Source organism: Oculina patagonica, chromosome 1, assembly GCF_052425735.1.
Source record: "Oculina patagonica isolate OP01 chromosome 1, crgOcupat, whole genome shotgun sequence".
NCBI classification, from domain to species: domain Eukaryota; kingdom Metazoa; phylum Cnidaria; class Anthozoa; order Scleractinia; family Oculinidae; genus Oculina; species Oculina patagonica.
Window position 1 is genome coordinate 46,074,717 of NC_135758.1, and position 16,593 is coordinate 46,091,309.

The 16,593-nt window shown below is 37.4% G+C and overlaps 2 protein-coding genes across 2 annotated transcripts; both read right to left on the reverse strand.

Annotated features, from left to right (window-relative positions):
* Positions 1–5,373: 5,373 nt before the first annotated feature.
* Positions 5,374–7,327, reverse strand: LOC144634153 (ryncolin-1-like). The gene is made up of 3 exons (XM_078493049.1): positions 7,078–7,327; positions 6,379–6,759; positions 5,374–5,649 (listed from the first exon to the last, which is right to left on the reverse strand). Exons 1-3 carry the CDS (start codon positions 7,325–7,327, stop codon positions 5,393–5,395), a joined length of 888 nt encoding a protein of 295 aa, XP_078349175.1. The 3' UTR covers positions 5,374–5,392.
* Positions 7,328–7,739: 412 nt separating this feature from the next.
* On the reverse strand, positions 7,740–13,363 carry LOC144647432 (fibroleukin-like). The gene is made up of 4 exons (XM_078507242.1): positions 13,051–13,363; positions 12,608–12,904; positions 9,745–9,765; positions 7,740–7,804 (listed from the first exon to the last, which is right to left on the reverse strand). The coding sequence occupies exons 1-4, from the start codon at positions 13,349–13,351 to the stop codon at positions 7,740–7,742; spliced, it is 684 nt and encodes a 227-aa protein (XP_078363368.1). The 5' UTR covers positions 13,352–13,363.
* Between the last annotated feature and the right edge of the window lie 3,230 nt (positions 13,364–16,593).

Below are 16,593 nucleotides of genomic sequence, written 5' to 3' on the forward strand. Positions count from 1 at the left end.
GCAGAAGACAGACGAAAATTCCTGCCGATGAAATATAAGAAAGTAAATAAAAAAATACTTTTTTTCCAAACCTGAAAAAAAAAATTAATTCAAAATTTTTACCACTCGAATTTTGGACTTATTTATTCTGTAGCGAATTTTTCAGAGATGGTTTTGCAAGAAAAAAAAATAAACAATACATTTAGTCAACAAAAAAACTTCAAAGCGAATTTGTTTTTAGCCAGACGAAAATTCGTGCCAAGGCAATATTAGAACAAAACACTTCTTTCATATTTAAAGTATTATTTCAATGCATATCTTCTCATAAAAACCTGAAAAAAGGAATAAATTCCTTGACGTTCAAATTAAGTTCCGCTGTAAATTGCTTTAAGCGGTCAAGAAAAGAATACCTTACTCGTCCAACAAATGAGCGTAAAAAAATGTTGAGTAAGAATTCTAATGAGAGAATATTTCGATATACATTTTACTATAAATGAATGATGATAAACCCAGGAAACTCGACGAAACGTCGTGGCCTTATTTCGCTAATGGTTACATACTAGTAAATTGAGCAATAGTTAACTAAGATATTTTAATTAATACATGACGGGAATAAATAGCGCAACGCAAAACTGTGCCATTTTGTTAGAAGGAATCTACTATTTTCGTTCAAATACGAATCCGCATTACTCAAAACTATGTGTGATCAAAGTTTTACTGCGACTGGCAGTCGATGCTGTTTTTATGCCAATTTTTTATTAGTTTCGTTTTATTGCTTGTTTGTGCGACAATTTCTTTAACATATCGACGAAGACCGATCAAAGTGATCCGAACTTCGTGTTAATATATACGATGAAAGCTTCCTGAAATAAAGAATCTAAAGTCCGTGCCAAAATTCTCAGCTTATCACTGTATTTTCGAAGTCCGTGAATCCGTTTTATGATTCGCAAAATATACGCAATCCGGCGGCTTTTATGACCAAATCCGTCGATCCGGGAACCTATTAACCCCTTCATAAATACAAAACTAGTAGGCACGATAGGATTCTCGTTTCTATTCTGATCATGCTCCCTCTAAGCTCGATTACGTTAATAAACATACTAACTTACTTTTAGCGACCAAAGTGCGCTCCAAATAAAACGACACAAATGCAACCAGTAGAAAGATTTAGACTCTCTTCAATTCTTTTCAGCTGCACTCACAAAGGCCGTTTACTTCTATATATTTCTCTGCTGCAGAGTTTAACCGATTATTTTGTTCGCAGTCTCTTCGCTCGCTTAGCTGTTCGGGTCCTAACGCGTTGTTGAGTCAACCACAAAAGATTTTGGATGTTGGGTTATGATTTATGACATAACTGTCACGCGAGTCACGTTTGTGTCTCTATTAACATTAGATTGTTTTGAAAATTTATCGGTTATGAATTTTTGAATTTTAAGTCTACAAACATCATACAATGCTAATTTTTTTAACTTACAGACTGAATTTTGTGTTAGGTCGTTGAAGACCGACTATAAATTGCTTTTCTTGTCTTTTCGACATCCCCAAACGACTTTGGTTTTCCAGATCTATATTTCAAACACAATTAACATACTGTAGATCATAAGATATTTCACAAGACCTTGTTTATTTTACAAAGCAATCACAGGGTATATTGTTTGACCCGCATTCTTTAACAACAAACAATATATTCAAAACTGTAATAGTCAAATTTCGCATTAACTAATTTTGTACATATCATACAGAATATAAAGAGAGATCCAATTTTGCCGAAGTCAAATTAAACCGTATTTTGTATCTTTCAATTCTGTAAGCATGTCGATGTTGTAGAACAGTCATATTTAAACGAACATGTACTAAACATCCGGTTACTGAAAGCCATATTTCACCGCAGGCTGAAGGCGAAAATTTGTAAGCCACATTTATATTCCTCCAAACGACGCATCGTACATTCTGTACCAAACACACCTTATACAGTTTTGAATTCGCCTTTAATTACACTTTGCGTAAAACTTTGCGATTCACTTGGATACATGTAAAACAAAGAAAACGTAGAATAAATAAACTAGAACTTGAAACTTAACTATAGAACGGAATACAAAAATTGAACAAGAATCGAGAAAATACAAGGAAAAACTATTACTTACAAGATCTGTACGGCAACTCCGGATAAGCGAAAACTGATTTACAACCAAAGCATACGACATTTTATACTGATTTGAAAACAAACAATAGCGCTAATGAAGTTACGAAAATTAACAATAAACGATTACATAATACTACGCAGAGAAACTAACTTGCAGAGAAATACATAATAATGAGCTACGCTTAACAAATAAACCAAAAAACCGAACAAAATACTGACGAGAATTAAAAACTAATTACAACGCAAAAACGCAAACACGAAAAAATTGAACGCCCGTGGCTACACATTCGGTTAGTGTCGCTCATTTGTTGTTGGAGACTTATATCACTTTTCGAAGCATCATGGATCGGAGTCATGTATTTCTCCGTACGACATACTTTACATATGTTCGACATTCTTAATTCTGCTGATATTTTGACGCTACAAAGCTTTCCTTCGATCTTGTTGAAGTCATTTTAGATTGTACACAGCAAGTAAGCTATTTTTAACTTTTTGTAGTCAAGTTAGATTCAATATTGACATTGTGCGATAGGCGCTTGTCACGAGTGAACTGTGTGGGCGCAGAGGGATTGGGCCTATTCCCGACCCAATTCCTTTGCGCGTAAACGCCGAACGCCTGCGCAAGAAACAAGCGGTCCGCAATGGTTACATATTTTTAGGTTTTCGATTGAATTCAGATGTTTAAGTGTTACCACATCTTGTGAGGCCTGTGCCGAGGTATGAAATATAACCCTCATGTTCAAGTTCTATGAAATGGTTGAAGAGAAGTTGAAAAGCAAATTTTCCCAGCTCAAACAATTTAAAAAAAAAAAAACGACTTCTCCTACAGCTTTCGTGACTTAGTAAAACTTGCTTGACATTTAAGTATGTTGTCATCATCAAATTTCCTCGGTAGGTGCAAAGAATTCCTTTCCCATTTAAACTACATTTTGTATATATACGAGAGATTCTGTCAGTTTTCTGTGTTAGCTGTAACGTTAATGCTTTACATTCCGACTTTTGCTGTAGGATGGGAAATGCGTTATTCCTAACTATAAACTGAACAATTCGCCTTTGATCGCCAAAGAGAGTTAAATTGAATTAGTGATCGGATCTCAAGCTCAATATGTGACCCTTTTACGTTGGTTCGAGACATTACTTGTAAGAATTAGGTGGCTTATATAAAAATATCTCAAAGCTGATGGTTTTCTTTAATCTTATCTACTGTCTGCTTGACAATTTATTGAATTGTAAGGAGAACATAGTTGTTGATCACACTTGGACATACAAAAGGGAAGCTTTGAGACATGAGGCCCATACTGCCGCAGCTTTTCGCGGTTTCTGTAGCACTAAGCGGCTAGAAATATTTCTACTACCCCTCAGTGGGATGCTAGTCCATCAAAGGGACCCTCCAAAGCATTATTTTGCTGGTACCCGTTGATACACCTGGGTAACCTGAGATCATGCCCTCCCCTCCCTGCTTACCACTCCGGGGAAGGAGGGCATGATACATTTACTTGTCGAATCGTATGTAAAAAAAAACGGATTCTGGTTTTTCTTCTGATTGGTCGAGAAACAATACTAAATGAAGCAGTGTGGACTGATTGGCTGTAATATTTCAACGAGACTTCTGGTCAAAAGCTGGTGCTAATGGCTTAGACGAGGCGTGTTAATTGCGAGGACGATTTTTCTTCTACGTTAGCTAAAGCCTTGACAAATTTCAAGTGTAAAGGTAGATTTCCACTGACGCGTAATTTTTTACGTGCGTAAAAAAATTAGAGACAATGTATGAATGACTTGCGTACACGTTAACGCACGTCGTTCATACATTGTCTCTAATTTTTTTTTACGCGCGCCGTAAAAAAATACGCGTCAGTGGAAATCCAGCATAATTCTCTGAATGCAGAACAGATAGAGTGTTCGACAATGCGTAATTTGTTTTCGTGACGGTGTTTTGGCAGTTCATCGAATAAGTTTCGGGAAAACAAATTCACCAAACAATATTCCAGAGGTGTTGGAATGTTTACAGTGTTTAAAAGCTACACGATGCTATCCGCACCGTAAAACAGCTCATCTGTAAATTCCTTTTTTGTGAGCTGTAAGGGACGGCAACTAATAAATATATATTCGCAAGCGCCGTTTCTCCCTGCTACTGAAAGCATATTTTTATTTTAGCACGGCGGAGTTTTAATACAGGCTGTTCATGTATAATTATTCTGCAGACATTTTTCACGCCTCAAGGAAATCCGAGTCCCGAATTTGTCGCCATCTACAAAGAGTGGTTTGACAGTTGGCGACACCTTAGTTTATTTAAATTTGGGGGCGGTTGGCGGTCGGTTAAATAAATGTATCAGGTCTTCTTTTTCCCTCTCTTATCTTTGCAAGGGAAAAACCGCCTGATCGCAGGTTAGCACCTGGGTGGAGAGGCGCACTACGAGAGTTAAGTGTCCTGCCCAAGAACACAACACAGTGACCCCGGAAGGCCCTCTCCGGAGTCCGTCGCGCTAATCATTAGGCCACCGCGCCTCTCAACACTTGTGAATATAATGAGAAAAAATAAAACAAGGAATAGAGCAGTAAGTCTTATTATTTTGCCATTGATTAATTTTTATTTGCAACACAGGCCTACCTATCTTACACCCATAGCTTTGGAACCATTTTTTTTTACCATTATTCTTCCACAAATCAAATAATAAACTTGCAAATTCAATATTTTATTTTCAGTTAACAAGAGTTGAGAAATCTTGCATTAGTTTATAAAGAAACCTATGTGGAGATCAACAAAATGTTATACGGAATCTTTTTGCTTTTTGGAAAAGATAAGTGTAATGAGGAATCAACAGTTAGAAGTAACTTAGAAACTGGGTAACACACAGCTAACATAGTTTGACATCTAAGACTCTTCTTAATATCCTGTTAAGGTTGCCCTTAAATTAAATTAAGTATATGAAACTACTTTTTATGATCGTTGAGTTACCTTACGGTTGTCGGCTCTGAATCAATTTAAATGGTACAAAAGACTATACGTATGGACCCAGATGAACAAAAAAGGGTTAATTTGAGCAAATATATTTCGTATCTAAACTGTAAAAAGCAATCATAGATCTTAAGAGGTTCCAGAAAAAATATCTTCCTGTGTAAAATTATCCCAAATTTATCTATTCTAGACATCTCTATCTTAAACCATAAACAGATGTGTTAAAGTTGCAAGTTTATTAATGGTTGTGAAAAAAGAAGGGTGATTATTTCAGTTCTTTCAAGAGTAACATTTTAAGAACGTTTCACTGGATCTTAGAAGTTCTTTGGACGAATCTTCATCTCGGACTTCTTGGCAGACTCATTGGAGTTTTTCCAGTGATGCCACCACATTCCTTTACTATCGATCTTTCCATTGAGGTACAAACCATTGAGGTTTGAGTGAGCGCAAGCCTTGTACCACCAGGCGCCTTTCCGAGCCAAGGAACAGCTGCCGGATGCCTCGTCATTATCGCGATCTTTGGTAGAAAATTGTGCCCCGCGATGATAAGGAAGAGAATCACCAGCAGTGCCTTAAAAAGAAAAAAAAAACAGCCACACTATTTTTCTGAACACTGTAGGGATTCAAAAGAGAAGGAAAATTTATTAGTTCCCACAATAACTGCACTGAGCAAAACTCTGGAAACTTTGAATTGCATTGAAGCCCAGAATTTATCTTCAGACTTCTTTGGAACCGTGTGCTTGAATTTGCAAACACCAATGCGATGATCCATTTTTTAATTACTTTTTACTCTTTCCAGATTTTTTACATACAGTATGCATTTTTATGTCACTTGCTACGCTGAAAGTCGCGACTATGAAAAGGGTAGGTGATACTTTGGTATTTTTGGGGGTTATTTCTGGTGAATTATTTTCGGTTGCTTTTTATCATAAATTAGCCATAGCATTATCCCTGAGGAGATTTATTAGTTCATTGAGGTATATCATGATAGTTGTGACTGCTAAAACTAAAAGGTCAATTGCATTGATAGCTTAACCGACTTGACTCTCTTGTCTTGATAATTGAACACTCGCGGTTAGCCTTCTATTCGTTGAACTCATTTTCAACTTGTCGGAAAGCGAAAAAAGTAAAGTTTTTCGTTAGTAAGCACAAGAAACAGCCTTTATTTTTTAAGTTTTCCTTTGAGAAAGATAATTGCTGAGATAAAATGATAAACATTTATTGCAATAAAATGCAATCTAATTTGCAGATCCCGTTAAAATTTTCAAAATTAAATCGAATTTAACAAAAGGAGGCTCACCTGAATAACTTCCCAAATTCAGCTGGTATTTCGCCCTCTCACTTGCCACGGAAAACGAGCTGTACTCTGCAAATGCTGTTTTACCATGGATGTCTTCCAAGTCAACGCGAAGCTTGTTACTGCTGCTTACAGTCAGGCGGTGAATCTTGTCGAGACCGAGCCAAAACTCACCGTTCAGATTGCCGAAGCCTCGTTTGTAGTCATCCCAAGCTCGGAAGAAATCTACAGAGCCATCACGTCTCTTCTGAAACACCGTCCATCCTCCACCGGCTGTTTTCTGATCACAGAAGACTTCAAATTCTCCCAAACCATCAGGATAGATTTTGTACACTCCACTGATCTTGTCACCGGACTGGTAAACTTCGGCACAGTTCTTGTTAACTGCAAATTGAACGTTACGATCATCATTCCATTCCATTTTGTTCCCTCTTAAGTCAGTGGTTGTTTTGAAACTGTGCGATCAAAACAACTGGCTTTCATGCAAAACTGAAACATCATTTACTTACTAAAGCAATCTCAAAAGTTTGCATACATGTACAGGTTGAACTCACTTGATCAACGTTCAGTGTTAAAAAAAGTTTTACATTTCGCTTTTTTTAATACGCAAGAAAACGCTACTAAAAATGACACAGTTTAACAACAGCATCACACGCGACAGAACATTGAAGCATTGAAGTTCCAAAACTTTTTTTTACAAACCTTTCTCACCCGGGCCACCAGTCTGATTTTCCTTCATTTCCCCGATTACTTGTTTTATTTCAGCCAGCTGTTGCTTGACTTCAGAAAGAATATTCTCGATTTTCTTGCAGTTTGGTCCGGCGAAGAAGCTGTTGTAGGTATTGACATTACACAGCGAAGCTTTCGCGACTGGCTTTGTTGGAACATTCCTGCAGTCGGCGACAGCTGCTACGAAATAACCCAACAGAAGAGCTTGGAAGAAATATTTCATTTTGGATTAATGGTTTGTAAAGTTTGCTGAAGCACAAGCAAACTACAAACTGCAAATGATTCAAGACCGCAAAATACTGAGTTTATAATATATTTTTTTAGCTTTCAAACAAGATCATTTTTCACCTGTCCAATCCTATTTGCGAAGTACGTTTATAACCAATCAAATATCTCCACATTTGCAGTTAACGTGTCTGTTTTGATTCCGATAAGCGTGTTTTCCCGATAATAAGACTAAGTATATGTTACCAGCTTTATAAACACTTTTAATATACCCAAGGTCTTTTAATTATCGCATCACGAAATAGAAGAAAATTAAAAGGAGCGGCCGATGACTGAAAAACTAATATCTCATTTTAGTTTTAAAACAAGGACATTTTTCGTGTGTTTATACTCATTTTAGGAGCGCATTTTTACCAATCAGATTTCTCCACATTTCCAATTAACGTGTCGAACATCACGAACAGCTGACGAATTCCTGTTAATACGAATAAGTATATTTTAACAGCTTTGTAATTCTTTTAAGACAACCAAGCCTTTTGGATTATCGCATTTCGAAATTGAAAAACAAAGAATCGATTAATGATTGCAAAACACTCAGCAACGCAGTCGAGGTTCATTTCAAAGTCCATAGTTGTCTTAAAACAGACACTTCACGTCATTTAGAGATGACGAGTTTCCCATGTTCACAACTCGTTTATTTTGTCAGCTTTGTAAACACTTTTAAGATAACCAAAGACAATGATTATTGAAAACGGAATAGAAAAGGGTGTAAGTTGATGACTTAAAAACGACCAGTAACGCAGCCGAAATTCAAGACAAACCCCATGTTTGAAAGATCATTGTTAAAGAGACGCTAAGTTATTTTGCACGAGGTTTTGTTTCCAGCATGCTAAATACCGTTTTTCCCAACTTATTTTTTGGCTTTTATCATTTTCATTTTTGTTGAAGATTGCGCCAAAAATCAACTTTGACGCTTCGATGAAAGATGCCGGATCAGTCACTTATACGTTTACTCAGCTGATATTAAAAGCGATCGATATCAATCAGATCATACCTTTTATGTATCACAAAGACTGAAAATCAACATTCTTTCCATCCGATATTTTCAAGGGTTGCATCATTATAAAGTCACGTTACATCATTAACAACTCACGACTTCGTGATCATAAGTTTACGTATATTAAACAGCTTTGTAAATGCTTTTAAGAAATCCAAGGTCTTTGATTATGGAATCAGTAGAAAAAGTGGTGTTAGTGGATCGCACAAAAACACTCAGTAATGTGTAGTGGAAACCCATACTTCCCATATTTTTAAAGACACTGGCTACTAACAGTTGCCACGTTATTTTAGACAAGTTCTTGTTCTCTGCATATTAAACGTTTTACATTTTCTCTTAACCTTATTTTTCTCTTTATTGATTTTCATTAGATCGAGATCTCGTTAAAGATAACACTGCGATAAAATCTCCTAGATTTCACATGTAGGATCAAGCATAGCTTTTCCTAATTTCACTTTCACTGTAAAGCTGGAATATAACCCGATCGTTAAAAAAAATGGGAACGTAGCTTATTTATGGGAGCTAAAAATGGAATACTCAGAGAAACATTTCCCAGTTATTTATTTTTACTTACACCACAAGCTCGCTTACTTACAACTGTTATCTTGAAACCATTTTTCGCCATCTTATTCGCTTATTTAGTAGAGGACGGTACGAGGATTGAAAAACTGAAAGTGATTTATCGGTTATTAGTTTATCGCATGCTTAATTGAAGATTTTGCCTTCTGAGAAAATTATAAAGTGATTATCACTTGCAAATAGTTACCCCGAACTTAAGCAAAAAATTAATGATAAATTTAATGACCTATCTTGGTAAATGCCTTTATTTTTATAGATTGCTATAGAAACTCACGGTGAACCAAACTGTGTTTACAAAATCCATGCGTTAACACTGTGGTAACTTTTACAGACGCTTGATCTCTCGAAGTTCTTACCGATTACGTCGCTTTCTCGCGCACGCCTTGAAATTGTGAAAAACGGCGAATTCGAGTAATTTCTGGTTTAATTTAAAACGGCGCCAAGTAAACTAAAGCAAAAGCACCCTTACTTTACTTATTTTGCTGGGTTTAGATATTTCACTCCAGTGTGACATGTATTGCACGACACTGAATCTTCAAATTCTCAGAGGTCCTTCGGACGAATCTTCATCTCGGACCTCTTGACAGACTCACAGTTTTTCTTCCAGTGGTGCCAGCACATTCCACGGGTATCGTCCTTTCCACTGAGGTACAAACCATTGAGGTTTGAGTCATGGCAGTTTTTGTACCACCAGGCGCCTTTATAACGCGAGGCACAGTTGGATGATCACTGGTCATTATCGCGATCTTTGGTGGAAAATGCAAAGCCACGATGCTTACCTAGAGAATCACCAGCAGTTCCTGTGAAAAAAAAAAGCGAAAACTGACTCAATGTATGCCAATTAGGTAAAACACATTTGAGTAAAAATGGTAAAGAACTGAAGGGGACAAGAGCCACACCAAGATATTGATAGAAATGGAAGGTAACCGACGCGCTCAAAAACTTTTCTAACTAACGTTGAAAGGAAAAGGGGCACGGAATCAAAGTTTGTACTGCGAGTTGCTTTTAATTGAAAAGTAAGGGCTATTGACTTCAAAAATCTGGTGCATGAATGTTCAATTATTTCTTGCATTAAACGTCAACAGCAAACTAAAAAGTGAACTAAAATTTTTTATACTGCTGCCCGATTAAACAAGTTTTTTATTTATTTATTTTTCACAGAAACCTTTTTTGTAAACTCAGTACAACTGAAACCCTTCTACTAAGAGCTGTGACGATAGCGAGTGGAAGGAAAACGTTTTCAATCCAAAATGTTAATAGTAACTTTCAGAACGGATATTGTTTGGTTGTTTTAAAATAACAGTGCCAAGGAAACTGCAAAGCACCCTTACGTATAAATATGCTACTCGGTCGTAACATGGAGTAGGGGACAGCTGGGAACCTTAGAAGTCCATATAGCCATCGAAACGATGAAGAGAAAGTTATTTTGCACTCTCTATGATATGTTCTGATTTACAGCAATCGCGTTTAATGTCAGCTACGTAAACTCAAATGTGAAATCTGTCAACCTTTATTGCAGCCTCAAAGGTTGCCTTTTGACGAAGCCTTTACTATGAAAATGAAAATAATTCAAGAGAAAAACTAGGGAAAAAATGTATGGCTTTCAGTATGCTGGAAACAAAAACTTGTGCAAGATTGCTAGGTTGCTGTTGAGAAACTTTATTCAGACACGATAAATTGGTCATCAGAGCTGGTGGGGCCGTGTAATTAGAACTAATTATAAAATAAATTACCGTACCCAAATTCGCAAGTAGCCAATCAGAAGCGCGATCTACTGTCCTGATATCCTTCGATATCAAGCCACTGATCTGATATGCCACCATATCACGGTCACTTTGAAGTAAAGTAGTGTTACTGTACGATGAATTGAAAAAAGATTTTACCAATAAAAAAGAAAATCGTAATTTAAATTTAGCGGTGTTTAGCGGTCGTAAAAAGAGAAAAACTTCCCCGCCAAAACTAAACTTGAGCGCGCTCGCCAATTGCGTGATGTTTGCCGACGAGTACTGAGACATTCAGACAGAAAAAAATGGAGTCGGAATTTCCAATTTTTTCGCTTAATTTTGATTTTTAAAATTTAGAGAATGAAAATCTGAACAAACGAGTGAAAAAACGCAGAACAAGACTGACTTGGTAAAAGTGTTGAAGACCAAGTCAACACAATTAGCAGTACGTACCTTGCAAGCATGGCTTCAACAGAGCGATAAATATCACCGGATTTTTGGCTGAATTTGGGTACGGTAAATACCTAATCGTACCTTTTTGGTACGCTTCGGCTGCATAACAGGCTCGTTTGGTCTCGCCATGGGTATTTTGGCGAGACGCAGTCGAGCCAAAATACGAACCATGGCTCGACGAAACTCGCCTGATATGCCGCCGAAGCGTACCAAAAAGGTACGATTAGGTATAATAACTATAAAAGTTGAAATGTATGTATGTAATGTATGTATGTGATTCCAAGACACCAAAACAGTTGGAGCTTTCAAACAAGATAAATTTCGCATGTTCAATCCCATTTTTAGGTATCTCCGCGTTTTCAATTTACGTGCCGTGTGTCACTAACAGCTTAAATTTTCGTGATGTTTTGAATTCGTATATTTTACCAGCTTTAAAAATGCTTTTAACCCTCGGACGTACAAGGGGGGGTGGATGCCACCCCCCATAAGGTTTTTTCCAAATTTTGAAAAGAGGATTTAATCTACAATGCTGAAACTTTCAGTAGCTGTTCATTCATCCTTTACGGTAATTTTGATATGTCAACCATGTGTCCATGATATTTGACGTTGCCATGGCAACGTCATAAATACAGGCAGGTCTTGCCAAAAATCGTCATTTTTAACATTTTTATTTATTTTTTCCAGTTTTTTGAAACAGAAGTGCAAGATTTGCTTATTTTTACATTCCATAAGCATTCTGGCTTGATTTTGCATCAATTTCCGTTATTTTGTAACTTTTTAAGAAAATGTTGAAATCCAAGATGGCGGATCCAAGATGGCGGCTCAAATGACGTCACGTGACGTCATATGACGTCACAGCCAATTAAAATTATGTCATCTTGTAGAGTAAGCTAAGGGCTTTCTTATCAGTGTAAAATAATCTCACTACGCCTTAATATAACGAAAACTCCGGGGAGGGGTTCCATCCACCCCCCCCTTGTACGTTGGTGGGGGTGTGAGTTTGCTTGTACGTCCGAGGGTTAAGATAACCAAAGCCTTTGATTATTTTGTCACCTTTCTAAAAGCTTTAAAGATAACTAAGGCCTTTGAATTATCGCATCACGGAATTGAAAAAAAAAAAAGGAGCAGCTGATGACGGCGCTAAAAATTGTCCACAAAGAAGAAAGTCTGAGACAATAGTTTCTCAAGTTATTTATTTTTATTTTGTACCCCAAGCTTATTCTTTACATATTCCCTTGGAACAGTATTTCTTATCTATTATATTCGTTTTCACAACAGAGACCGTAAGACATAGTTAAACTGAAAGTTTGCGTGATCTTTAAGTGATCTCAGGGTTTTCAAGAGTAAAGAAAAAATGATCAAAAGGCCATTATAACAATTTTTACTGAGTTCGGTAATGCGTGAAAGAGAAAAAAATAAATTATGTGATCTGAAAATGAGCTGTACTCTGCAAATGCTGTTTTACCATGGATGTCTTCCAAGTCAACGCGAAGCTTGTTACTGCTGCTTACAGTCAAGCGGTGAATCTTGTCGAGTCCGAGCCAAAACTCGCCGTTCAGATTGCCGAAGCCTCGTTTGTAGTCATCCCAAGCTCGGAAGAAATCTACAGAACCATCTCGTCTCTTCTGAAACACCGTCCATCCTCCACCGGCTGTTTTCTGATCACAAAAGACTTCAAACTCTCCCAAACCATCAGGATCGATTTTGTACACTCCACTGATCGTGTCGCCTGACTTGTAAACTTCGGCACAGTTCTTGTAAACTGTAAATTGTACATGAGTTTTAACATTTTAGAACCTGCTTTAAAGTCAAAACGCTTGTACTTAACAATAAAACAGTTAAAAACAACAGTATCTCGGACGACAAGAAATCACTGGAGTTTCAAAACGTTTTTATATTAGTACAAACCTTTTTCTCCCGGGCCGCCAGTTTGATTTTCTTTACATTTCCCGATTTCCTGTTTCAATTCGGCCAGCTGTTGCTTCACTTCAGAAATCATGTTTTCTATTTTCTTGCAGTTTGGTCCAGCGAAGAAGCTGTTGTAATTGTGGTTGTTATTGACATTACACTGGGAGAATTTCGGTGTCGTCAGCTTCCTCGTTGTCGACAGAAATGTCGGTGTCGTTGGCTTCCTCGTTGTCAACAGAAGTGAGTTTGCATGCGTCGCTACAAAAGAACTCAACAGGAGAGCTCGAAAGAAATACTTCATTGTGGATCGATGTTTGTAAAATTTGTTATTACAGAGCACCAACAGGCTACAAACAGCGAATGACTTCGCAAGGCTTAAAAACAGTTTATATTATATGTTTGAGCTTTCAAAATTCCATTTTAGGAGCACGTTTTTCACCAATCGAGTATCTCCACATTTCTAATTAACGTGTCGGATGTCACCAGCAGCTGTCGATTTTCTGTTATTTAGAATAACTAAGTATATATTTTATTAGCTTTATAAATGCTTTTATTCTCAAATAACTAAAGCCTTTCAATATCTCATTACGGGATAGAAAAAGATGTCAGTTGATGTCTCCAAAATGTCCATTAATGCACCGTACGTCAGTAACAGCTGCTGACGTTGTGATATTCGAAATGCGTATATTTTATCAGGTTTCTAAATGCATTTAGCAAAAACAAATCCTTTGACTATTTTTCTGCGAAAAAGAAGAAAAAGGTATTAGTTGATGACCCAAAAACGCGTTTTTTCAGTAGAAACTCACGTTAAAGTTTTCGTTAAAAGTCACGTTTTGACGCCACGATAGCAACTTCCAGATCAGTATAAGCTTAATTCTGCATTATGGAAAGGTGTTTTAGTTTCAAAATATAGTTGAGATTAAACATGGTCTTTACATGTGACAAACAAACTATAAGTACCAGTGATCAAGCCGTTAGTGGGAGCATGATAACCAATTTCCCAAAACGGTTAGAGGTTGAATCTAATGAAAATGATCCAGAAATTGACCTCTAATAGACCGCCAATAATCCAGCAGTAAAACAAGAAACGGCATGGTGTTTGGTCGTTAGATCACGGTTTCAATGTATTTTTATTTCACTGCAGTCTACAACGTTTCCAATTCTGATAAATGTGCGGTCAAAGCTTTAATGTTTACGCTGGCCCATAGGTGCAAGACAAATTTAAATCGATCATGGTTAAAATGAATTCCTACGGTACAACAAAATTAATAATCTCGAAGCAGAACAACTCATGGCTAAAAAAAAAATTAAGAGTTTATTCTCTGCTTCCTAAGAATAGAAAATAGTTTCGCGATCCTCTTATCGTTTTGCTTTATACAAAAGAGACGTCAATATATTTCGTGGACAAATATTCCCGTCTCACATTTCTTGCCTGTATTTGTCTTAGCATCGGTGCACTCAAATGGTTTGCTCGCGTACGCAAATTTAAAACTTATCTGGGATAAATCGGTGGTCATTTTTTGTTTCTTACCGTGTGCACAGTTAAAACTAATTTTAACGTACACTAAATCATCTCTATTCAGTGTAGCTATTCAGTGTAAAGTGACCGTCGAGGTTTTGATACACTCGCATAAAAAAGACAAACAAAATAGAGCAAATAATAAAGATGGTAAATTTTAAGCTCGGTGATAAATAATGAAAATGAATTTTTCAACAATGACACGAGCATGGGACAAAGAAAAATTCTGAGTCCCCGACGGGAATCGAACCCATGGCCTCCCAGATACCGGTTGGGCGCTCTAACCAACTGAGCTACGAGAGACTCGTTGTGAGCTGGGCCAGTTACTAGGTTGATATGTGACACGCGTCCTGCATACTGCTAGGATGACCAATGCATACTGCTAGGATCAGCAATGCATACTGCTAGGATCAGCAATGTCGAAATCATCAAGTGTGTTGTAAATAATAAAGATGGTAACTTTTACCATGTACTGGAACAGATCAAGATCAACACCCAGCGAGTCTTTATTACCAGCAAAGACAGACAAAAGCAGAAGTTTGAAAAACTTTTGCACGAAAAACAGGCGGCTGTATTCCCCAGCTGATACATCGTACCTTGACAAAACTAACTGGGTTATTAATTTATCTTCTAGGACCCTCAACGACGCCGAGATAGCCCTGCTGCAGGAAGGATTGAACTTCGCCGTAACTCCTGCGAACGCCCCTGCCAAGGAGATTATCGCCAGTGTCGAATCAGCTATAAGACAACTAAACGCCGAACAAGCAGACACGGTCAGAAGAACTGTCAACAGTATCCTTCAACAGGCTGAACCACCAGAGCCTAACATCACGGAGGAAATGCGTGACGCGCTTAAAAGCCTAAAGGAGGACGAGTCCATCATGGTTCTCCCAGCCGACAAAGGACGTGCTAGCGTAGTCATAGATGCTGATACCTACCGCACTAAGATGTCTACCCTGATCGAGAACGGACCGTACCAGCTCCTGAACAAAGAACCGACAGACCGTTTGACCCGAAAGTTGTCTAAAGAACTGCTGACCTTGAAACGAAACGAAGATCTATCAGAGGCTGTTTACAATAAGATCAGACCGCGACATAAACAGCCGCCGAGAATCTACGGTCTACCAAAAATTCACAAGGCCGATATACCTTTAAGACCTATTGTATCATTTGTTAACACCAGTCGAAACGTTGCAATCTCCATCACACGTGACTACGTCGTGAGACAAACGAAATAATACTTTATTATTGTACTCTACCACGATGAATAACCACAACATTTTTTTATGAAATGGTAACTTTTATTTTAATTTCGATTTCCGTCGAAAGTTGGAATGCAAAACCAAATTTCTTGATCCGTAACCAAGTTTTTCAACTGGTTACACGGAATTCAGGAAAATAAAATAAAATAAAATAAAGAATAAGAAAGAAACTTCCTAAGAATATTGGCTGAATTTAAAATAACATGCTATGTCGTGCGTTTTCTGTAAATTTAAAGCTTCCAAAAAATTGTATTTGTGTTGTTATAGCGGATACTTGAGGAGTAACACGCAATGGACCAACAGCTCCACTGTAAGAAAACGAAACAAACATCATAGAAAAACTGTAGTTATAGGCTGGAAGTACAATGACTGTCTACTTGTTGTTTCTACGCTGCTTTTAATAGATTACATGAAGTCCTACTTTAAGAAAATTACACGCAGAAAAATCGTTTGAACTTCATGCAAGCGTGAACGAGTGAAGTTGGTCACTGGTGTATAAAACAGAAAGAGAGATTGTGCTCTTACCCACGATCTTGCTTCTCTCTCACGACTGAGAAAGATTAAGAAGAACTGCTGTGTTTACCACATCCAACTACTGTGGCGTTTTATCAATTTCATTCCCGGCTTATGCTGCCGTCCAAGGCTAATTCGCCATAAAACTTAATAACGTGAAAATTAAGCAAAAAACAGGCCTACACGAACTCCACATGTACCTTTTTGTGGTCGCGTCGTATTAGCGCCTTCAAATAATATTCTTCTACG

Coding starts and splice junctions, on each gene's coding strand:
- LOC144634153 (XM_078493049.1), bottom strand. CDS start 7,327: ATGAAATATTTCTTCCAAGCTCTTCTGTTGGGTTATTTCGTAGCAGCT. Junction 6,760..7,077: donor TGGTGGCCCGGGTGAGAAAG/GTTTGTAAAAAA, acceptor TTCAATTTGCAG/TTAACAAGAACTGTGCCGAA. Junction 5,650..6,378: donor GAATTTGGGAAGTTATTCAG/GTGAGCCTCCTT, acceptor TTTCTTTTTAAG/GCACTGCTGGTGATTCTCTT.
- LOC144647432 (XM_078507242.1), bottom strand. CDS start 13,351: ATGAAGTATTTCTTTCGAGCTCTCCTGTTGAGTTCTTTTGTAGCGACG. Junction 12,905..13,050: donor TGGCGGCCCGGGAGAAAAAG/GTTTGTACTAAT, acceptor TACAATTTACAG/TTTACAAGAACTGTGCCGAA. Junction 7,805..9,744: donor AACTGCTGGTGATTCTCTAG/GTAAGCATCGTG, acceptor TCGTATTAACAG/GAATTCGTCAGCTGTTCGTG.